At 42.8% G+C, this 24,636-nt stretch overlaps 1 protein-coding gene across 10 annotated transcripts in view; it reads left to right on the forward strand.

Annotated features, from left to right (window-relative positions):
• Nucleotides 1-680: 680 nt before the first annotated feature.
• rimbp2b (RIMS binding protein 2b) overlaps nt 681-24,636 on the forward strand; it is a 95,276-nt gene continuing 71,320 nt past the window's right edge. For 5 of the 10 annotated variants that reach the window (XM_085787524.1, XM_085787520.1, XM_085787517.1 and 2 more), the window contains exons 1-4: nt 681-893; nt 1,445-1,538; nt 1,631-1,762; nt 17,132-17,269. In XM_085787524.1, coding sequence (XP_085643650.1) covers nt 1,473-1,538; nt 1,631-1,762; nt 17,132-17,269 — 336 coding nt within the window. In that variant the 5' untranslated portion in view covers nt 681-893; nt 1,445-1,472. Of the gene's footprint in view, nt 894-1,444; nt 1,539-1,630; nt 1,763-6,095; nt 6,345-17,131; nt 17,270-24,636 lie in introns of those variants that run through there. The other 5 variants (XM_085787516.1, XM_085787519.1, XM_085787521.1 and 2 more) reach the window with 2 other exon arrangements.

Raw genomic sequence — 24,636 nt, forward strand, 5'->3', positions numbered from 1 at the left:
GTGGATTCTAGGAGGAGCAGAAACTACTTTGGCAGTGGCGATACTTATATTTGATAGAGAATGCATAATGACTCATCACATCGTTATCTCCTAATAAGCCTAAATGAGTCATCTAATATTTGAAACTGATTTGACAACATGTGCATCAGTGATAGAAACTGCTGCTTCGGACATCTATAGCAGAGACAATGTGACAGTGTTTAGTTTCTCTTTCCACCTCTGGTCACAACACTAACATGCTCACATCTCTCTCTCACAGACTATCAGCAGCAGTCAGTGTCCAAGCCAGTCAACCCACACTTCTGGATATTTGGCAAGTAGAATCACCAACAGTACAAACCCTGTTATAGTCTCCCTGGATCCCAATTTAGAGCCTGTGTGTAGAGTCGTGCAAACTTCTCGTGTATGCACAAATATAACCTTCTGTCTTCATATACTAAAAACTGCCTGAGACTCTTACATAATGAACGACAGAGGACTGTTAGGGATGACTAAACCAAAGATGTATCTGACCAATGAGAAGAAAACTGTGTACCTCATGTTGCAGTATCTCAAAGCGATACAGGAGGCGTCACATTCCTTGCCCTGTAGGAACGACTCCCATCACATTTAAAGGCTGTAGAAAGATTTTTCTGTTACTGTGTGCAGTGTATGAGACGTGTCTCTGCTCTTAAAATGATAAGAGGGAATTGCATAGTACTACAGAGTGCTTCGTCTAATGGGAATTGGAACTGACAAGGAAGGAAAATCCAACATCTAATAGTCTCCTCTGCAGCAGTTTTGTAGCACGCTGGCCCAGATGACCCAGTGGACAGGATAACTGATGACCGGACCACTGTATGTTTTAATTGCAGCCTCATTTCTGCTGGAGCCCTGCTTATCCTGTGTCCCAGGTGGGTGGTAGTAAAATATTAGACAAGTATACTGGATTTTGTAGAGTGTTATTAATCTCTAGTCAAATTATAGCCCACAGCTACTGTAAAATACCATTTTAAGATCAAAGACAATTTAAATTCTGTTTAGTTATGTAGACAGTCAAAATGTTTTGTTTTTAAAATTTATTTTTAAACATCATAGTGTTTAGCCCCACATGTATGTACATTTCACTAATCAAAATACAACCTGGATTTTTCTGTGATGCTGCAGAGCTGTACTTTGACACCTCCTGCAATGCATGCAATACAATCATCTGTTTAATTCCATGTACATAAACTAATTAAATAAGATGCTTTCATAAGAAATATAGTGAGTATGTTAAAGATAGAGTACATTTCTTGAATGCAGTTCTTGTCAGGTTTTGTTTTGGTTGTTTGTTTTTTTCCCCTTGTAATTCTGGATCATTTTACAGTTTTATGGATTTCCTGTGGCAGCTGTGCCATCTTTTCTGACTCTGTGTACTGACAATAATCCAACATCCATTATTATGTAACTCTGCTGAATACAGATATTTATAATCTGAACATGCTGGAGTTATGACATCATCTGGAGCTGCTGACCATGACATGCGTTTGGGGAGGCATGCAAACTGTTCTGTCATGGTAGGCTATGGCTCGTAACAAACAGGGAATGTATCACAGAGGTGTTACTGTGACTGATGCGTGGCTTAACTTGATGTGCTCTCATATGCTAGGGGACAATGGGATGTCAGAAGATATGTAAGGTGGAGAAACTCCTGAAACAGTCTCAGAGGGAAGTAGTGTGGAGCCAGAGACAAAGGTTTAGCGCATCAAAGAAGAACAGCCGGATGAGTGGCACAGATAAGGTGAGTGCACTGTGTTGTTTTTTTTTTCCTGTAAAGCTTTCGATGAATAAGCTTTGATTGAGCCTGGACAGTGTCTGGACACTGGCAGGACCAGCACTTGTTGATGCCTGCAGCTATAATCTGACCTCACCCTGCACTCCCCAGCCAAGGCTCCTCACTGTCACCAAGGCTCATCATTAACAAATACTACCATATGTGGCTCTCACTGACTGTACATTCATCTCCTATGCAGATAGCTCACTGGCTAACTATCACATAACTACAAACCTAACACGACTGTGTAGTATTTTATTTAATTTTCATTTTAAGTTTGCTAATTTATTAGCCAACAGGGAATTATGTAATGTACATGTTCACATTTAAAGCGTTAAACATTCAACAAATATAATTCGGCAGCTTTGCTACATGTTTAACATTTGTCCATAAAAAATACCCCATATTACCATTACCAATGTGTGTTTAAATTGTAGCGGAAAACCTACTAAACTAAACCTACCTTTACTTTTCTTTGATTAATTTTGTTAGCATTCAGTAACTTTGTCAGTAGGCTATAATAAAACATACTGTACAGGTTAGGTGTCAGGGATGCATAGAAGCTGAATATAATACATCACAAGGACAAAAAAGGGGCTGAAAAGCTTAGTCAAGTGGAGACTTTTGTTTTAACATTAATCGTTGTGGCATTGAACTAGTGGTGATACAGTCCTGTGTAACACAGACCCGTAGCAAAGAGTCAATTCATCATCAGAACAGAGCTGATTTGAAAATTCTGCTCAAGCATCTGTGCAGAAAGGGGATAGAAAATTCAGTGCCATTATTTTCAGGATGTACAAACAGAAGCTGGGGTTGGTAAATAGCCTGAGTAGCTTATATCAGTGTCCGTGTGCAGATTAACAGTCAGTTTGTCATTACAAGCGGGGGGCAGGGGGGCATGTGAGAGCCTGTATGGGAATGTGGGGAAAGGTGTTGGAACTATGAAGGGTTGTTTGTGACATGTGCTGAAGCATCTTCCTGAATGCAGTGCGTAAACTGAGGTGGTTTCTGTGTGAGTGTAGCTTTCTCTGGCTTGGGCAGGTATTTAATGACCCTGATTTTCTGTCCTATCTATTATCATCCTCACTGTTCTCATAGCTTGAGCATGCAAAATGGAGACATCCAGTTTGAACTGAGTTACATAACGACAGATGTGCGGACATATGAGTAGTGACCTCTGATTGGTGTGATCTGCTTAAAACCCATGATGTTTTCAGACAGTACTGTTTTCCTGGCAGAACATATGAAATTCAGTGCTTGTCTCTGCTGTCTTAAAAACGTAAGATCAAGGTTATTATAGTTCATATCCTCTCTCACTGAGAAATATTGATAGCATTCACAAAACTGAACAGCTTGATTAAATAGACACTGCAGGTGGAGAGGAGAGTGTGAAGCCTGCCGAGAGAGAAGTGGTGGATTGTTCTCTCACAGACTTTGCCAATTAAAAATAAAAAGCCACAAAGCAACGAGAAGTGGGTGCGTGTCATTTCAGACCTTGTTCACTTAAGCTTGTCTCACCAAAGCCTTCAAACAGGACTCAGTGGAGGCTGGTGTGAACAGCATCATCAGAGTAGTTCACTCTGTGGGCAAACAGCAGGAGGCAGGACAGGACCTGCTGCACAAAGAACTTCATCAGTCAGAGTCACTGGTCTGGAGCCACAAAGGCTTGTGTGCCTCACTGTGGACATAATGAATGCAGCTTTTAATTTGTTTTACTTGTTTTATAATGATATAAATGCATAATGATATGATCTGAGATTATGTAATGCTGTTGTGTTCTTTTTTTATTATAATTTAAAGCCCCAGTATGTAACTTATTTGACTTTTTATTAGCAAAAATCAAATATATTGCTTTCATAAATACGTATTTCACTGAAGTGGAATCACAGCCGCATGCAAATGAAAGCTTTCTCGTACCTTAGAATGAGTTGTTACAAGTCGTTACAAATACATAAGTGGGCGACGCACCGAACCGAGGCGGCCATGTTGCATCGCCATTTTTTACGTTGAGTGGCAGCGTGACCGTAGGTAACCACGGAAACTCAGCGGAGCTGTCGGCTCGGCCTGTTAAAACTGTCACCACTGTGTAGTGTGAGGAAGGACGGAGGCACTGATGTTGCATTCAGGTGCAGTCAGACAGACGGCCGTCGGCAAACCAACCGGATGCCATTTTACTCCACGAGAGAAAGACGGTAAAACGTGGGTCAGGTAAACAATTGTTTTGCCTCGTGCTGGCGGACCACTTGTTTACATAGAGGCTTGTTTATCCTGTTACATGCAGCGTCTGTTGTCTGTCTGACGTCTGCCCGATTTCACGTGAATGCAACATCAAGAATACGTTCCGATATGCAACCGCACCGCTAGGGGGGGGGTTTCCTACATATTATACCTTTAATAAATAATATGTAAATAAATTAATATAAAAAAGTAATACATCTATAAATACAGATTAAGATAAATTATAATGATTATAAATGATCTTCGGATCTTGTGTAAATCTCTTCTGACTCAACATTTACCCCCAAAACACCACTGTTTGTTGTTTTTTAATACATAGGCTGCTCTTGATTTTGTTGTTGTTGGTGTTGCACCTCACCGTTTCTTTTTTGTTAATCTGCAGAACCCTTCACAAAAGGGAATGTCAAAACAGCTGTTCACACCTCCAAACGTATCTCAGTCAGCTGAGTTAGGGCCGGCCTGGAGCTCCTGTTCTGCCTTCTGACATCTGTTGACAGCTGTCTGAACAGGTTTGGCTCCCTCTAACATTCCAAGGTAGGCAGGCGTCCTCTGAATCACTATTAAAAAAAACAAAACACATAACACACAAGACCAGCAGCACCAGCTAGTTGATGCATTTTACTCGGCTCTATCCTCCTTGTTGAGAATATCTTCATATACCCATCATAGGATAGACATATTGAGAGTTAATGTTAAGAGATAATGATTTTATTAAAGAGTTCCCACCGTCTCTTTTCTCTGCTGCTTTTATTTTGCAGTATGAATGTAAACAATAGGAATTCAGATCTACTTTATTATCCTTGATGGTGATTTACAGTGGCCATTAAATCAAGTCAAATCAAGGTCATTTATGCATCTATTCATAACGAAAGAATAAAAACATATTTATGAACACAGGTTCCTTGTTAAACCATTAAAGACTAGTGGTATGCTTGTAGTTCCACTTTTAATCTGGGTGTGCTTTGGTTTTAGTTAATTTCCTAATGGCCCTAGAGGAGATTGAATCTACAGTGTGGATGTGCATAGGAGCTGGTGTTATAGTGAAAACATCAGGTGTGCTTCCTGCTCATTGTGGGAGCTCAGTTCCTCCCCCCTTGGTGTTTACACAGCAGGTAGAGGACATGGGCGGGAACATTTGACATCAATCGTTGTGTGTGTGATGTTGTGGTGCCTTGAGTGTTAAACAGCCACTGTGCAATATAAGCTCTCAATTGGGATTGCAGAGAGGGTCCCGCTGGAGGAGGGGGGAGGGGGGGGAGAGGCTCTAAACAGAGGTGAGGAGCTACGGTGGTTGCTAGGCATCTGCGCTGAGGAAAGCAAATCTGTTTTGGGCCCTGCTCCTCCTCTCTCCTTTTTCCCAAACACAGTGCAGCGCCACTGTCGGCCACAGAGGGCAGCCACACCGCACACGCTCCGCTGCTCTCCTCCATCTCCACATAGTGGGGGAAAAAAAAAAAAAACAGGATGGCCCAAATAATCCCCTTTAATACCCTTCTGCACTTGATTTCCTGATCTGTGATTGGATGGTAATGATGTTGCTGCTGTTTGTGATAGCTGATTGGTCCTGCCCACCATTCAGTGAGTGAGGGCTTGTCAGGCAAAGCCTCCAGGGGAACCTGCGTGGCATAATGCCCCATGACTAGGCGAGGCAGAGTTATACTGTATCAGCTTGCAAAAAAAAGCAAAAAAAAAAAATAGCTGAGAAGTGCTGCAACAAAACTGGGAGCAAAGACCAAGGGGGACGCCAGAGAACCTCACATGACCTTGGCTGCTGATCAGAGGAGTTTTAGCCATGCAGGTGGAGCGGCTGGAGGGTTTACTGACTGTCTGTCTGTGACTGCTGAGAATGAGACAGAGAATGACCAGTTCTGATTAAGGAAGATGAAAGACATCCTGGAGCAGTGCTCAGTGCTGCTGCGCATTGTACTGCCTCTGCACCCCTGCGTGTCTGTGTCTGTGTGACTACGTGTGTGTGTGTGTGTGTGTGTGAGAGTGAGAGAGAGAGAGAGAGAGAGAGAGAGAGAGGGAGAAAGGGGGCGTGTTGATGTGTGTGCTCTGCTGCACAGCCACGGTAGTGTGAGCTGAATGATGCTCGCTGGCTGTCTCTCTCTCTCTCTCTCTCTCTCTCTCTGTCTCTCTCTCCCTGCGCTGCCTTGGCTGTGCCTCTTTCCTGCCGAGCATTGATGAACCATTTTATGCTACAGAGCTGCCATAGCCACCATCCCGGTCCCGCTGCTGGCTTCTTTTCAACCCTGCCAACAAAGTAGGAAATACCTGCCACCGCATCCGTCCTTTACCAGCTGCTGCTAAGGTACTGTACCGTCTGCTGTCTGCTGTTTTTCTGAGCTAAGGATTGTTGGACTGGCTCTGCAGCAGGATCCCACTGCTGCTGCTGCTGCTGCTGCTGCTGCTGAAGGGATGAGGATGATCATAACACGTCTTAGTGTCTCCGATTCTTAGCGGCAAAGATAATTGAAATGTACTCCTCTCTGCCTGTAATGCACTCGTAGCCCTCCAAGCCTTTCCGTGCATTTCTGAGGAGATGGATCGGTCTGTTTTGAGTTGCTCTGCACATGAGTGCAGGTCTGACAGCTAACTGTGAGGAGCCAGAGGACATTGCACATCATTTGCATGCAGTGAGGATTCACTGCCATATTTTCTACTGTTTCAGCTTCTTGTCCTAACTGGAAGCACAACACACTGCAGGATGCAAACAGAGTACTTGGGCCAGCAGAGCAGCAGCACTGTGCTTACTGTCACTGGGTGATATAATATGATCTTCGGGGTCGATGCTGGCTCCTGTCGTTACTGTCATGCCCGTGACAGCCCATACTACATGCACATGAGGTGTGCTAGTTTTAAGTTGAGAAAATCATTAGTGTTACTGAAGTTATGTTAATGAATTGGAGATGAATGACTGATAATTGTTAGAAAAAAAATCTGTCATCTGCTATCGATCAATTTGCTTCCATGAAATCTATTGAACAATCGTGTGAATTATCCATGAGCAGTGCATGCCAGTAGACTACTGTCAATACTAGGCTGCTGACAACAGCTGACGGTGGTTGGTGTTTTTTTTGTTGTTGTTTTTTTCATATTCTGGAAAAGGTGTCCTGGATTGTGTGTGTGTGTGTACACGTTATGAATTGCTGTGTGTTGTAGGGAGCAGTAATAGATGTGTAAAAGAGATAAGTGTCTGTGTGTTGTGTCATTAGCCTCAGAGCTCAGTTTGCAGTCAGACAAGATCCTATAGGTGGCAGTCGTGAGAGCAGAGGGCAGCAGTGGGAGCAGACAGTGAAGTGATGTTCACTGTGAGAAAGAATATGTTGTCTCTGTGTGTGTGTGTATGTGTAGTTGTGCATGGTGTGTGCACAGGTATGGATCTCTCTGCTGCCTGCCTCCCAAGGTCACTCATTTGAAGAGCTTCCATAATTAGGGCTGTCAGTCTCGACCCAACACTTCAAATATGAGAGAGTACTCTGACGACAAACTCCCATTCATATTGTAGCTCCTCCTGTCCACCTTGACAAGCAGACATGGCCATTCATCATCCCACTGGTTATCCCTGAGCTGCTGGCAACTGACTTTTATCTTCACTATGCACAGGAGACCCGTATTCATATTTCTTACCCAAATCTGTTTGGGTGGCTTTGCTGGTGATGGTGGTGGGGGGAGTTCAAGGAAGGAGGAAGAGTGCTATTGAGACTTTTATTTTTTTATTCAGCCTTAGGTCAAATAATATTTGCATGTTTATTTTCTTCGTCTGGTAGCAGCAAATGGGTGGGGTTTACCGCACTGCCAGCTCAGACATTTTGTTTCTGTCAAAGAAAACTACACTGAATTAAACTACACAAGTGTCTTTTCACCGATTAAAAAAAAAAAGAAGATCGAAGGACTCTGAATCTTTCGAGTGTGATGGTTTTAAAAAGTTTGATATAAATATATTGGGTGGTATTTCATTTTTATTACTTCTTAAACATTTCAAATATTGTAAATACAAATGGCCAATATTTACTGAGTGGAACATTTAATATGCATTATTCTATATCATCACCTTTTCAGTTAAAGCAGAAGTAAGTGGTCCGGTCGTTTTCGCTAATGCTGCGTTCCAGGCAGGCTTTTGAAATCGTAAATTACAGCTTCAAGTCACAACTTACGACTTTGTAGCGTTCCAGGCAACCCACTCGTGTTTTTCCGACCTGTTTTACCGGTGAAAGTCACTATAACGGCCACTCGTAACTTCCGACCGGTGAACTCGTACCCGATTGAACTGGTACGACTTCACGGTCGGAAAAATACGAGTTTCCTTGAACGCACCATAACAGTCCTCGTCCCTACGTCACCACATTCACGGCGTCCCTTGGCTGCACACACAGCCCTGCATGCCGTTCTCTCTCCTCATTGGATAAAAACTGTAGGATACGATAAATGTTTTCTCCTCGACTCAGAGCAGAGCAGAGTGACTGACAGACCCGTGTTTCAGACCAAACACTCTATGTAAGTGATTGCTGTCGGAAGATATAACTATTTAAGACTTATATTAACACAAATATATCACTTACTTCTGCTTTATATTGCAAACTTGTTTCTTATTGATCCAGCCAACAGAAGTGGGACAACATTAGGTTTTACAGTATTGTTTCTCTACCTGACGGATGTAAGTCTAATATTTACTCCACCATGGCGGTGTTGTACTGGGCAGGTAGGGCAGATTTTTCTTTTAATTTCCTTTTGCTGGAAACAACAGAGCATTGAGAGTAAACCACAACAGTAAAGATGGCGACTGTACAACCAAAACAACAAGCTTAAAGACACATGGCGCGGAGCGTTATGTTCCTCAGTGCAAGTGGCTCCTTTCACATATGATTGATGTGTTGTTCATTTCTCATCTGTGATTGGAGCAGCTTTAAACTTGTCATATCTTTTGACATTTATAAACTGCTGTTTCCTGGATGTCGCACAGTTTGATTCTTTTTTTTTAATATATATATACAGTATATATTTTTTGGGATTTTCACCTTTAATGGACAGGATAGTTGAGAGAGAGACAGGAAATGGGAGGCAGAGAGGGGGGGTGACACGCAAGATAGGGCCGCTCGATGCGGGATTCGAACCGGGGCCACCTGCAGTGAGGACTATTATCGCTGCGTTCATAACAACTCGGAGGTCGAAATTCTCAGCTCGGAAATTTCCGACTTCCGACATCATTGCGTTCACGCTGCAGGAACTCGGAAGAAAAAAAACATGGATAACTGAAGGAAGTTTGGCATGTTGTGGCTCATAGCTGAATATGAAAAATAAATGCAGCAGCAAATTATGTTTATTTTGGAGGAGAGGAGACGCTGCAGATGAGTGTACATATAATGTTATAGCCTTGATAACAGTTAAACGTTATTTCCGTCACATACGAGGACCACAATTTCACACCATACAACAATCACAGCTTAATATAAACGTATTTCATATAGGCTACTGCAATAATACACAAAAATATGCATTCAAACCTCAACAAATAACTTAAAATGTCTAAATTCTAACCGTTTAAGACGAGGGCTGTTTTGATGTTGTCGTGACGTCAAGTCGGAAAGTCGGAGCTCTGATATGATTACCCGAGTTTCCAATCTGTAATTTCCGAGTTCGATGCCGTTCAATTCATTTTTTATAACTCGGAGCTCGTTTTTTTTCCGACTTCCGAGTTGTCTTGAACGCAGCGTATAGCCTCAACACATGGGGCGGGTGCGCTACCAACTGAGCTAAACACCGCCCCCACAGTTTGATTCTTGACATGATGAGCCATTAGGTCAAAATAATGAGTGTTAACAGGGTTTGTGTTTGTAGTGATGAAGCTGGTCTGTATAGGTGCATGTGCAGCTTGTTTTGAGTAGTGAACACTTAGCAGCTGTCTGGACAATATAGATGGTATACACACTAGTAAGCATTTTGTCGACAAAGTTGAAATTAGAAACAAAAATATAGTCAATTGCATTCTGTCCCCTTCAGCGTGTTAATGGTTTGTCCCACTGACATCCCAAAAATAATAGGTATGTGTTCTGCCTGTGGGAGAGGATTGATAGCATTGCTGGTACGAAGCACTATCTCTTGTGGTGGTGTGACAAAAAGTGAGAGGAGGAGTGCTGAGGTGCTGAACATGGCTGCCCAGTGGAGGATGTAGCAGCGTGAGTGATGCTTGGCTCAGCGTGATCCTGGGTGACTGAAGCTGGGCTGTAGTAACAGCTGGAACGCTGCTGCTGCTGGCGCCTGGATGTGGCCTGAATAAGGCACGTGACCCCGCCACAGTGTGAGGCATTAGTGATATGAACAGCAGGGTCCATGGCCGCTGTTACATAACACCATCTTCAGTGGGAAATCTCTGTAAAGATGGCTCCGGGAGACTCGGTGACAGCAGAGTGAAAGTGCATTATCATTGTCAGCGGGGGCTGCAGCACTTGCTCTGATGGTTGGAGCGTCCCATGCATGACAGGACATGCATGTGTGTCTTCTGTGTCCTGAGGGTGACTTCATGTGAGGACAGATTAATGTAGATGTTTTATGCTATATATAAGCCTCTAGAGTAGATCCCCTCCACACACATGTTCAGTGTATATGAGTTAGGGTTGCAAAATTCTGGGAATTTTCAAAGTTGGAAACTTTCCATGGGAATGAACAGGAATATATGGGAATAAACGGGAATAAATAAGAAATTTACTAAACTGAAGGTTGGCCCTTGACAGGGAACTTGAATATAGTTGGTAAAAATATACTGTAGCATAATCTTGGCTAAAACAACCAGATTTAATGCAAGTACACTAGAATATCTAACTCCTCAATCACATGCACACAGCACACTGCTTACTGCAGGGCTGTTGAGGCCACGCCCCCTACTACACTGTGCAGTCCTCCGTCACATACACAGAAGATTTCTTGAACCCTGGAGGCCACACTTTAGAGCCCAAAGCACAAGTGGGGGGCTCCTTTCATTTAAAGGGACAACCAGGAGTTTTGGAAATTCATTTCATTTCCCATGAGCCTCCGCGCGCACTGTGAAATTCTTGGACCGCCGCAAGACAGACGAAAGCGAAAACATTTGCCAAGAATGTTAAGTCGGAGGTTCAAAGACGATCAGATACCATCGTAATTCCGACCATAAACGGCGATTCGGCGGCGTTTTGTTGTTCAGTAAAATAATTGATGGTTCATACAAGAATTTAAACTTCTACTCACAAATAAATCTGTTGAAATGTCATGTTTTTTAATTGTATTATTTTGCATGGATGTCTGCTTATGACAAAAAAAAAAAAACATTTATCTTTGGATATGATGCAGCTTGTTTAAATTACCCCCAATTTCCAGTTAATTCCCGTAAATTCCCAATAATTCCCATAAATGCCCATAATTCCCATGGAAAGTTTCCAATTTGGAATATTTCCAAAATTCCCCAGTTTAACTTCTAGGGCTGTCCCGATTATCATTTTTTGATAATCTAATATTTGCGGACATAAAATCGATCAAAATCGATCGTAGCGGAAATAATGAAAGTAATGGCAAACAAACACTGCATATCTAGATGCCGATGAGAACCGCTCTCAAAAAGGGAAAAAAAAAAAAAAAAGATCATTACCGTGGCAACGAACGAAGCTTCGAATTTTTTGGGTCAGCCCTATTAACTTCCCATGGAAAGTTTCTGGAAATTTACCGGAAATTTACTGGAAATTTTCCGCCCCTTTGCAACCCTAATCTGTGTCCATGCTGTCACTGCATGTCTTTCCTACTTGCATTAGTGTGCCGGTTTCTACCTTTTGCAAACTGGGTGTGTGAATGTTTACACACAGGACATGTTTGTGTTGCAGCTCAGATGAAATAGAAGTAAATATGTTGTGCCAGCTGTCATCATATCGGCACTTTGAATGACTGCTGCTGTAGTCCCGGTCAGACTGGCTGCTGACTTGGCTGGAGGTCAGAGGAGAAGAGGCAGTAATCACCTCGGGGACCTGACTGCATTCTAAACTGATTGTTCCTGGAGTTGATCAGGGCTGTCCACTCAGTCAGACCAGACGCACAACACTCATCTGGTGTAAACTGTATGGGAGTAAATGAGCCCCCAGAAGTTAGCTGTAGTGGTTTGATGATAGCATGATGCTATTTTATTATTTGTTGTGACACACAATACTCACATGTCCACATCTTATGATAATATTTGACTCCATTAGTGTAAGACTGTTTGGACATGTGCTTGTTTAATTTAAGGACTCAAAGAAAATGCCTTTCTTGTACATCAGTAGGATTTTAATTTGGACTGGGTAAGCTTGACTCACAAAACACATACGTATATATATATTTTGCATCCAAAAGCATTATTTTGAGATTGTGGCTGACTGTCTGTGTCTGTGTCTGTGTCTGTGTCTGTGTCTGTGTCTGTGGGCGGCTCAGTGAGGTGGAGGTTTGTCTGGATCCGTTCTGAAAGGTGGACGATCACCACTGAGGGCGGGGTTGGGGATGATTATGCGGATCTTGCCAAAATCCACAGGCAGTGATGATTATTTGTCAGGATTTGCTTTGTAATAAAAAAGCTTATCTCCACAGGTTCAATCTCGGCCTCTATCTCTGTCTTTCTGTGTGCAGGTTTTGCTTCCTGTGTCTGCTTGGCCCACACTGGTCACTTTAAATTTGTGTTTTCTTTAAAAAATAAAATTGTGTCTAGTTTCACGTTGAATATATTAAATAAATCCAACCTTATATTTCCTCAAAAATCATCACATAGATTGATTTAAACCCCGGGCCATTTGATTTATTCAGATTACATTTGACAGCAGGAGGAAACCAGAGCAGGGTGCTCTGATGTCTGAGGTGGCTGTTGAACACTGTGTCCAATTTTCACGTTCTTTGCTGACACACTCTACTCTGTGTATTGTCCAACATGTTGGAGGTTAATTGCAAACACTTTGATAACACATTATTGGCAGGCACTACTACAGATACTCTGTGCCAGTCAGTTCAAGGCACACTTGCTGTTTCCACACCACTTTTAATGCTGAGGATAATTAATGAAATGCTAATGTGCGCCAAAGTTGAAGCTTTGTGTTTGTGTGGAGATGTAATTGATTCTAATGTCCTGATCAAGTGGAATTTCACAGCAGATTATCAGAGAAAAGGTTTGGCTGTGCAGTGAGTGGTGAACACAATTCCATTTTTATTATTATTCCTCTGCACCTGCAACATCCTGGGTCATATATATATTTTTAGATTATTCTCATGTTGTACTTATGTATGTACGGACATCATTTTCTCATGAACACTATCTCTCAGTAAAAGCTTAAACGTTCAGTGTGTATTATAGCAGTAAAACCGTGATATCCAGCGTTCAGATTCTAGATTGCAGCGCTCACTTGCTTGCTCGCACCCACCCCTCCTGTTGGCAAAGTGACGGTGGCCTCCGAGGACAAAAAAACTTGGAGTATTTCAGGAGCATGGAGCGATGAGGTGAAGATCTAAACCATTTGCCATTATGTCTGCTGTTTCCTACTCCTTTGTTCCTTCCGCCTTCTTCTTTGTTGGTTTATTTATGGACGCGAAACTCGCGAAACACACTCTATGACTGGCTGGATTATCCATTTGAGCTGCCGTACAAACATGGCGGCGCAAGATGGCGACGCTTTCTAAAGCAAGACCCTTTAAAAGGCTACGAAAACCAAACAAATTTTATTTTATAGCGAAAATATATTCATGGGTAATATAGTCAGATTTTGCCAATAAACTTTGCCAATTATTACACACTGGACCTTTAAAGGGATAGTTCAACATTTTGGCAAATTGGCCCATTGCCATAATCGCTATAGTCATAGCAGTAGGTTCGTTACCTTTAATTATCGGTGTAAGCTATTTTTAGAATGGCGGAGCGGAGCGGCAGGCTGCTCAGAGCTACGCTATGGAGGCTAAGGGAATGTAGTGGGAACTTTTTTCGCAATACAGGGAATTTCTTGGTTTCCCTCATCAAACTCATCAAATACACAACCCAACAACTCAAAAAGGCTGTCGTGGACAAGTTGTGAGCTGCACATTCACCACGCTATGAAATTATAACGGAATGTTACGAGACGGAGCTGTTTTAGAGGTAAATTCATGCAAAACCGCTGATGCGCGTTGCGTTCAGGGACAGTTTTTCAGCAAGCAGACTCTTACCCTGTATTTACCTCCATTTCGTAATGTTCCATTATTATTTCATAGCGTGGTGAACGTGCAGGTCACAACTTGTCCATGAAAGCGTTTTGAAGTTTTGGGATTTTGTATTTGATGAGTTTGATGAGGGAAACCAAGAAATTCCTTTAGCCTCCATAGTGTAGCTCTGAGCAGCCTGCCGCTCCGCTCCGCCGTTCTAAAAATAGCTTACACCGACAAATAAAGGTAACGAACCTACTGCTATGACTATAGCGATTATGGCAATGGGCCAATTTGCCAAAATGTTGAACTATCCCTTTAAGGGAATTTATTCAAATTTGGCAAAAACACTCACCTTGACTTAAAGACAAACTGTTTGGTTTTGATGGTCAAAGGCCAAGGTCACAGTGACTTCACATTCTTGTATTAGCAATATACATCACATCTTATGCAAACATTCATTTGGATCAGAGGATGAACTAATTGGAATTTGGTCACAGGTCAAAGGTCACTGTGACCTGACAAACTGTTTCTACACTAATGTCTAATAAGATAACATGACAAAGGGGTGGCATTTAATCTCCAAGAGGTCAGAGGTCAAATTCACTGTGACATCTTAATATAAATAGTCTTAAAAGCCTTTAAGTAAATCTTCACTGGATATGTTACATGAGTCCAACTTGACTCACAGTCATGAGGCGGCACTGGGATTCATCTTTGATGCTATAATTTTGCGCACTACATTGTTCTATGTTACAAGTCTCTGTGGGTTTGGGGAGCCTGCTGTTCAATCCTCTGCCTCCATGCTGGCTCATCAATGAACAAGGGCACAGGGTAATTGCATGAAGAAGCTGTAATAAGGTGGATTGAATTAGCTTTGCCCTGACTAAAATGAATTAAAGAGGCCGTCATGACATACAGACTCCCAAACTGACTCATTATACCTGCTCAGCCAAATATATCATAATATACTATTGTGGAGATGCTGACAATCTAGGGCTCCAGCCCAACGTGAGTTTGTGCAAATGGCTCTAAGCTGGAATGAACACCGTCTCATTTTTTCCTTAATTAGAAATGCCTGCATGAGTATTTGTTTTAATATGGATGAAAACATAAAACTGAGTCTCTGCCCTGACAATTATCACGAATAATGAGCTCATATTGTTCTGACAGGCCCATCACTCAGATGCTACGTGCATGGTAGAGGAGGCAAGCTAAGTGTTGCTTCTTTGTCAGTTCGGATACTCGCCGTGCTCTAAACTTTGACAACAATCTCTGTGAATGCTCCGCTGGATAAAGAAGTAGGTGTTTGGACTTGACGGAGTGACTGTTCCTGAGATTTGAATTTCTCCACCAACAACATGGATGATCGCTGGAGCTTAGGAGGCGGATTGCGTCACCTTGTTGACATCAGATGTTAGAGAGAGGAGTCTGTGAGCACCTAGGAAGGTTGAGGTGGATGGGGGACCACATGGCTTTAGGAATGGTGCCTTCCAGCGGGGGTACGGGGCAGGACATGGACAGCCTTTGTCCAGATGTCTGTTTTCGTTAGGGAGGTTACGGCACTGCCTCCTGCCATGAGAAACAAACACTAATTGCCCATTGGCCCCGGGTTGGAGATGTGCAGCTGGGGACATGTGGCTAAAAATAGCACTTGCTTGTTCCCATGAATGGCGGGCACACAGCACTATAGCATTAGTATTCAGCACTAAAGCATGGCATGGACAAAAAAGGTCATCTTCTGGCCATGGCCATAAATGTCATGGCGGGGTACAAAGCGACACCAACACGGGGTGGGCGAACTGGTGGCCGCACCTCAGGCCTTCACCCCCATATGGACCAACCTACTGAACCATCATCCTCTGTCTGAACACTGGCAGGAAAATGTCACATGGAAACAGGCAAGCCAGTGTCATGACATCCTGTGTTTTGTTTGTAGCCCAGCAGCCTCCACACTTGTTCCATGAAGTCTTTACCTCCACACAGCGATGGCCCTCAGTGCTTGAGTCGAGTTACAGTCCTCCCTCTATGACACAAAGGTAGCATCTGGTTCCACCTGACTGGAGCCATGAATAATTTAATAGGGGGCATTATTATTTCCAGCCAGCTCCACTAGCTTGGCAATAACAAGCAGTTTAGGTAGTGCTATCAGCGTTGCTGGCTAAGTGGTTGAACATGGAGAGAGGATGTTATTTTACCTCGTTGGCATCTTATACCTGTGTGGGTTTGTAAGGATCTGGTTGAATGAGTGCCTAAGTGTTATTTTTCATGGATACACTAGGTCAACATGCTGCTGGGTTGGTTGCAGATTTTTGACTGTGAGTAAAGAGAGCTTTGGGAAACATCTGGGTGACCGGGACAATGCAATCAAGTTAGCCCTTTTACTGTAAGACATCAAGACATCACTGGGTGTCTTATGACTTTCACAGATGATCAAACACAACCTATCAATGCTTTATTTGATTTCACAGCTTATACAATATACATACCCCATTGTGATTTTTTCCCCCCACAACTTAAATTCATAGGAGTGCCTTTATTTTCCGTGTAATCAAAGCTTAGCGGTGGGGGGTGTTCTAGTGTGCACAAAGCAGCAGGTGGGCAGGTAGTTCAGTAGATGCTTTATTCCTTCTATTGTCAGTGAAGATCAATGGAGGGAGAGCACAGTCTGTTTACACTGCGTGAGAGTGGCTGTTAGCTGTTTTTCAACTCGGACCACCTGCTGGCTCTGAGCAGCCACTCACCTACACTTTAAGATCCAGTGCCAGCAGATTTCATCACCAGTGAGTGAAGGGTTATCTGCAGAATGTTACAACCAAAACTACATAATCATTGGAATTGGAAAACTGCCATTACTATTGTGATAACTCATGAGTTTTATTGTTATTGTTACTTTGAATGAAATGCTTTAAAATGACTGGAGCTTTTGTGTCCTTCACCCCACAGCTAAGACATGACGTTTTGCCCCACCTCCTCCCGAGTGTGCAACGTTTGGACAGCTTTCACCTTCTAGAGGACAACAGAGGAGCCCTGAGACTCAACGCAGAGACCCTGAGCTACCAAAGGCTAAAGCAGAAGTTACTGGTGAGTCCTCTGTGAAAGGGAGATAAAGGCTTGTTGATGGTGGACTGGGCATGGGCCATTAGGGGCAGTTGAAGACTGCTGTGGAGGCATTTGCTGTCAGCAGTCGTCTGGCTTTCATGTTCTTCTCCCCGCTTTGGATTGTGAACTTGTGAACCATGAGTTATTTTTCCCTCCAGTTGTTGGTTTAATCTCGAAATGAGCTGTGTTTGCTTCTGCTCGTGTTCATTCGGAATCATCATTGGGATTAATTGGGGTCAAAGTTTTCTCAGTATTTCATGACCACTACCCATATCAGGAGACAATGACTCTTAATGCAGGCTGGTGCATCCACTTCAGAGGAGACCAAACTGTTGGGAAGTTGTTGGCAGGCTGCTCCTTTGGCCAACGTTGTCTACTTTTAATATGAAACATTAACACAGTTATATTTTTCTCTTGAATCATTGGCTCGAAATGTCATATAAAATGTATTTATGGTCTATGATACTAGCCAACTAATGTTTTAGCCTTAGTATAAGTTTTACATAGGAGATTCTATGGATGACTTTCCCAAGAACTAATGGTTTTTAAGAATTATATACAGTATACAGTAAAATCAATGCTTGGCAAATTGTTGGAGCTGGCTACTCATCAAGGAAGGATCAATTCACAACAGGGACCCTAAAGATGTCCTCTAAAGTTGAATAACTTTTGTTTTTCAGTTTTACATGGGGATATGCTTGTGTAAATGTAACTGTCATGAAATCAGTCATTTGGGTTAACAGTGATAACAATGATTAGATGTAGGTCTATACTGGTGTCAGAGACAGACAGAGTGGTGCTGCTGCTACAGAGCACTGAGAGAAACCTCTCTACTGGATCACACCGTCACATGACTCATTTTCTCATAGAATAATGTTATAATATCCCTACAACATTGACAAACATTGTCTTAACAATGTTGTCTAAATGCTGTTGTACCTGTTCAGCATTGTTTCCTGTGGTGTGGGGAGACCCAGTAGCCGTGCTGTTGAAAATGTTAAAGAGAGTAAACAATAGGTTTCCAGAGTGGAGCTGGCTCTGTCTTCCTCAGGCTTCCTCCAGGCTGCGATCTCACAGCGGAGGCTGCTTGTAATTCCCCCGGCTTCCCCTGACGTCTGTGGTTCAATATGAATGAGCTGCATCGATTAGACCTCAGTGTGTTGCTTGCACAAAGGGGGTGAGTCGTGTGTTTGTGTGTGTGTCTGTGTGAGTGTGGGGGGGGTGGTGTCTCCTCAGCACTTACCAGACTGTTGTTTACGCAGAGGGTGATGTTACGGGTGACATCTTTTGCCTGAGCCATAAACTGAAGCTTTGTTATTAGCAGCTTGCATGTGTTGAAGAACAGTGAATGTAACTGATAGTTTCCTACTGGTATGAAGGAATTCTTTTGGCAGTAACAGCAACGCAAGACGCTCACAAAGATGTTGTCTGTATCAGATTTCTCTTCCCATGTTCCCTGGCTCCAGTTTGGACCAAAACAATAGCACAAAGATACAGAAACACATGATTTTCAATACAATTTTCACAACCCTCAAACCTCCTTGTCTCACACTGAGAGCGCCTCCTCTCTGTGTTAACGTCTGCCAGCTGTAGTCTATAGGGGTGCGAGGTTAGCAGCATGCTGACTGTAATTTTTTGCATAATGAGGGTGGTGTGAACTCTATTTTTAAACTCTGTGCCTGCTTGTGACAGGGCTACTTGATAATTAGCTTGTCAACATTTCTTAAGGGCTCGCCTGCCATTTCAGTAATGTGCAGCAGCATTTTCAAAATAACTAAATGTGAATAATAACATTTCTAAAAAAGAAAAAAAGATTGGAAATTAGGGATGTCACGATTATAGATTTTCTTGGTACGATTATAGTCAGAGAAATAATCACGGTATTACGATTATCACAATTATTATGCATCAATAAATTTCACAACACTATGAATGTGTAAAATCAAATATATTCAAAATATAATTACATTACTGATCTCTTAAAGACCCCCTCCCATGAAAATCGTGTTTTTCGTGCTTTTCACATGTTCCTGTGGCATTTTTCTTGTGTTAGAGCACATATCAGCAGAAAAGGAAGTGCAAAATTGCATTTCTGAGTTTTTCTGCCTTCAAATTGCTGTGAACCAATGGCAGACGCAAACTGGCAGTTTCAGGGAGACTGGAGCTGACGTGTCACAACCTCAGGGGAGGGCACTAGCGCTACAAGCTCCCGCCCCGCTCTGCATCTGGCTCAGAGGTGAAAGGCTTGGCAGCTCGGTGTAGCTGTCAAGGTATAACAGGTATAGCTCACCTGGTAGAGCAGCTTGCACCGTGAGCAAGGACTATGTTCCAGTCTGGGATCGAATTCCAGTGTGGAGTTTTACGCTAAACGTGCTGAATCTGTAATTGTACAATGTCCAGCTGTCAGCGAGCGGGGGGTGGGGTGCGAGGAGGTGGCTGGGCGGGTGCAGAGCAGCGCAGTCTCCGCCCACTCTCCAGAGGTGCATTGCTAATGTGCATTGCTAATGAGCTGGTTTTAAAATGACCAAAAAGGGTCGCGGGAGGGGGACTTTAATAAAGGACCAGTTATTAATCCCCCAGGGAAAGTGTTTGAAATATCTAAGTCTTTAATTGTCATCTATACCAAATGTTTAAGTTTATTATAATACAAATGACACGCTACCATTTAACCAATTCAGTGTTACTTAAGATAAATGGACCAGTATCTGTGCATTTACCTTTACTTTGGCGCACATCTGCTGATATGGTTCCAACATAATCTTTTTCGGAAAGTGACGGTATTTAGGAATCTTTACGATCAATTAATTGTGGCGTTTAATACCATGATTAATTGTGAAAACAAGTAATTGTGACATCCCTATTGGAAATACATTTGTTAATCTGCCAGATTCCTGAAAGGTTTCACAGAAATCCTGTGTGAACAACATTTAATTGTCCATTTGCATTTGAACTGAATGCTTTAATGTGAAACATGGATTTTATTCCTCTACCTAACAGTTGTTGTCTTCTTCCAGGCTTGGTATACCATTTCTTCCGATGACTAGTAATGATAATATTTTTGAGCCCATGCACGCTCTTCCTCGTACCTGCGGTGCCTCCTGCGAAATTTGTGTTTTTGAAGTCAACATGCATCCTATCATGTCATTAAGTGGGTGTTTTGCATTGCTCAGTCAACAGAGAAATGGACTGGGAGGAACAGGGCTGTTGGTGAGGGGGGTGGGTGGGTTGGCGGTGGCGTTGTTAGCTCCCTCAGGTGGAAAAACAGCTGATTATGGATCCTGAAAGACAGACATAGCATCAGTAATTACCAATACTGCATGGTCCTACGAAAGATGTGAGTGAAGTGGTAATGAAAAACTGACAGAGCGTGAGGCATGTCTTCAGCAAGCTCCATTAGCCTGCAGCTCTGTTATCTTATGATGGAGATGCAATCAACAAACCGCACCCTGGTAAAGGTATCCTCCTTGTGTACACAGCTGTCTGTAGCTGTTATGTCTCTCGCAGCGTGTGTGTGTTTTCCTGTGAGCAATCTTGATAAAAGTGGAGCTTTTTTTTTTTTTTAAACTTTGTCCTAGAGATTTTGTACCCATTTTTTTGTGCCTCTGTCACTTGTCCTCTTTTAGGCATTCAGATTTGTGCTGAAGAGGGAATTTCACAGATACTGAGTTATTGTTGTTATTCTGCAGGAGTTGGCATTTACATAACGTTTTCCTCTATTTAGTAATTTTTTAGTTTACGACTGCAGGAGTTTTGGAGATCAAGGAAGGAGGCAGAAGAAAGAAGCAGTTCCTTGGCTCTTTCCTGTCTATAAATTATGCATTTGCACTTGTGGAAAATGCAGTCCTAGGAATATAATTAATGCCTTGTCCTATGTTTCAGTCACATTTAGATAGAACATACAGTACCTCACAGCCCTTAGCATTAATCTGCTATAGGGCTGCCACTTTTTATTCAAACATTCATTGGAATGAGGGAGAAAAAGTAAATATTTGAACTGTAATGACCTGAATGAATAAAAAATTTGCAGCCTATAAGCTCAGTAGACTGTTGGACGTAGACAGGGGTGTGATCCAGCAGAGGGCGGTCTAAAATGTCAATATCAGCTTGACCTACGACATGCTGTAGTGACCCGTGACGACGTCAAGTGTACATCCCCATCTGACTACCTACAATTCTGCAAATATTCATGTGCTAGTGATGCAGCCCATTGGTATTGTCTCAGGAGTGGAGCTTCAGTGATGCATGTGCAGTTTTAATTTCAATTTGTTCAAGGCAAGCTTAAAGGTACAATATGTAGGAATTCCCCCCCCATATCGAAACGTATTCCTGATGTTGCATTCACGTGAAATCGGGCAGACGTCAGACAGACAACAGACGCTGCATGTAACAGGATAAACAAGCGTCTATGTAAACAAGTGGTCCGCCAGCACGAGGCAAAACAATACAGGCGTGACAATATGTTGTCATGGTGATGTCGTATTGTTTACCTGACCCACGTTTTACCGTCTTTCTCTCCTCGAGTAAAATGACATCCGGTTGGTTTGCCGACGGCCGTCTGCCTGACTGCACCTGAATGCAACATCAGTGCCTCCGTCCTTCCTCACACTACACAGTGGTGACAGTTTTAACAGGCCGAGCCGACAGCTCCGCTGAGTTTCCGTGGTTACCTACGGTCACGCTGCCACTCAACGTAAAAAATGGCGATGCAACATGGCCGCCTCGGTTCGGTGCGTCGCCCACTTATGTATTTGTAACGACTTGTAACAACTCATTCTAAGGTACGAGAAAGCTTTCATTTGTATGCGGCTGTGATTCGACTTCAGTGAAATACGAACTGTATTTATGAAAGCAATATTTGATTTTTTCTCATAAAAAGTTACATACTGGGGCTTTAAAGATAGAGGAGGAGATCCTGGAAAAGTGATTCATGCAGGATACATTTGAAAACACACAATTCAAAAGTCCAAGCCCCTTACTTCAGACTTCTCTTTGAAGCCACGCCTCCAGAACACGGGGACATGCAATGCTTGTTCTTTTCTGCCAAAACATTGCTGTGACTGTCTCACTGAATTGAGCGAGCTAGCATGATCTCTGGCTCCGGCGTCATCTTTTTCCGTATCGTTGAAGACTCTGAGCACGCGTGCGATTAGTGCACCAGGATCCAATGAATTCGCTCGTGGCGTTCAAAATGATTGGATGGTGTTTTTACAGGCTTGTCTGTTCCACAGGTGACTGACATGTTTCATTTTTGTGAAAAATCATTTAATTAATTGGTTGCAATCGGGGTGTCAGGAGGATTTTAAGCAATACAGTAAAAAATGCTCCAGAAAAAGAACTCACCTATACCTTTAATTTTAGAAAAAGCGACGGCTGAGGCTGTTCGATGTGTTATCGATTGTTGCCAGTGCATCCAAACCAACCAAATAGAAATTCAGTTGGCTATAGCGGAGTGTACAGTGCTTTGCAGACAGCCAGAGGTGCACAAGTTTCTTCCAGATGTGAATAAGAATGTAGCAGCTGAGACAACAAAACATCATCACAGCCCAGCTTCACTGTTGATACTATGTAGCTGCAGCTGGACTGAGCCCAGTGTGGCTAAAAGGGACACTCATCTAATAATGGTAAATGATCTGAGTAGCACACAGAGAAGAATTATTGTGTGAGCAAAACGACTCAACAACGTCAATACAACCAAATCCATCTGGAGTTTGCCAACATTAGCCAGCATTAGCCTCTGTAAGTACAAGACTGTTCATTCAGCATAGTGAATTTTATCTCTAGCGATTTCACCTTCTCATTTGCAACAGAAAGAATGTGTTATTTCTTATTTTTTTCAGGAGTTACACCTCCTTTAAATTGTCTTGACTGTTTTGACAGCGACAACGCAAGATGTTTATTCACTTGATAGGTCTGTGCTCGTTCATGTTTCCCTCCAGCTCTGCTGCAGGGGTAAACTTTCACTGCAGGCTGAGAAAAGAAAGAAATAGGCACATCCTTCAAAGACTGGTAGAAGTGAGCATTTAGCATTTTTCACCACAGAGCATTTGATAGATACGAGTTGCGTGAATGGTTGTTTTTAAAAAACGGAGATTTGCTGATTTAATGCCCAGCGCGGTGTCATGTTTTCTGATGTGTGGTGTTTTAGAAAAGAGTCAGGCGACGCAGTTCTCCATCTGTCTCTGCAAAATATCACTTCTGTCTCTACGTCGGTCACTCTTCATTCTGACTGAGCCACCTGCACATTGCTAAGCTAGGGCTGTGATCCATTACTCATCGGTCTGTGGGAGTGTCTCACTGAGGAGGCAGTATGGGCCAGTCTTATTAGAGGCTGTGAACAGTTTCCCCTTGGTTAACTCCTGCCCTCATAACTATTCATGACTGGGAGCAGGCCTACAGTCAGGCCTACGGGTTTAACCAGGCTACACTCAATTTGATGGTCAAGTGAATCACCAGGCCAACGCACATTAGAGTGCTCTTCATAAATATGCATCACATTGCATTGCAAAAAAAAAATAAAAAAAATCCTAGTCACTTTGCAGTATGGAAATTGTAGATTGTGAATCCATATACAGTCAGAGCTAAAAATATTCTATGGTGTCTCATCTACACCACCATCACTACCGGAGTTGTCACCTATTTAATTTCATTCATATTCAGAAAACATAAACATCACAGAGAAACGGCTGAATCGATCTTTTCCTCCTGAGCCGCCGAGTGTCTTAAGATTTAATGACACTTCACCATCAACTGCTGACGCTGGCCAAACACTGTGTTTCTGCTTTTTCTTTTGCCCCATTATGCTGGGATGTTTCAGCCTTTGTTACTCTGTTCTTGTTCCCTTACTAACAGCACTGGGTGAAATTTCCTTGGTTGGACAAGATGTTTGGAAATGTGCACATTTGTGCTTTTGTAATTTATTCCCATTAGCGAGCGTCCTATTTTTTATGTGTGCTTGTGCATGTATTGATGTGGGAGGCCCCTGTGCTGGGGGCCAAACCTCATGTTTACATCACTTGTAATGAAATTAGAGCTGTGTGGCGCCCACACTACAGGCCTCCACTGATCCTCTAATTCAATTACCCCCCTTATTAACGCTCAGATGCTGCTGGCTGACCCAGGACCGCACATTGCTTTCGCTACACACCATTCACTCAGCAGCCCTCTCTGCTTCTCCAATGGACTGACAAGTTATCAGTCATTGTCTTACTGACGCACACAGGTCATCCAGGTCTCTCCTCCATGCAAATGTGTTTGTTTATGCTGCAGCGCCAGCCTCCAGTCTCCCCACTGTGACGGTAAATACAGCTAATGAGGAAATAGTTTAGATGCCTGACATTGCTCAGCGTGTG

Source organism: Trachurus japonicus, chromosome 9 (genome assembly GCF_045865225.1).
Source record: "Trachurus japonicus isolate A0001 chromosome 9, Traja_1.0".
NCBI lineage: Eukaryota > Metazoa > Chordata > Actinopteri > Carangiformes > Carangidae > Trachurus > Trachurus japonicus.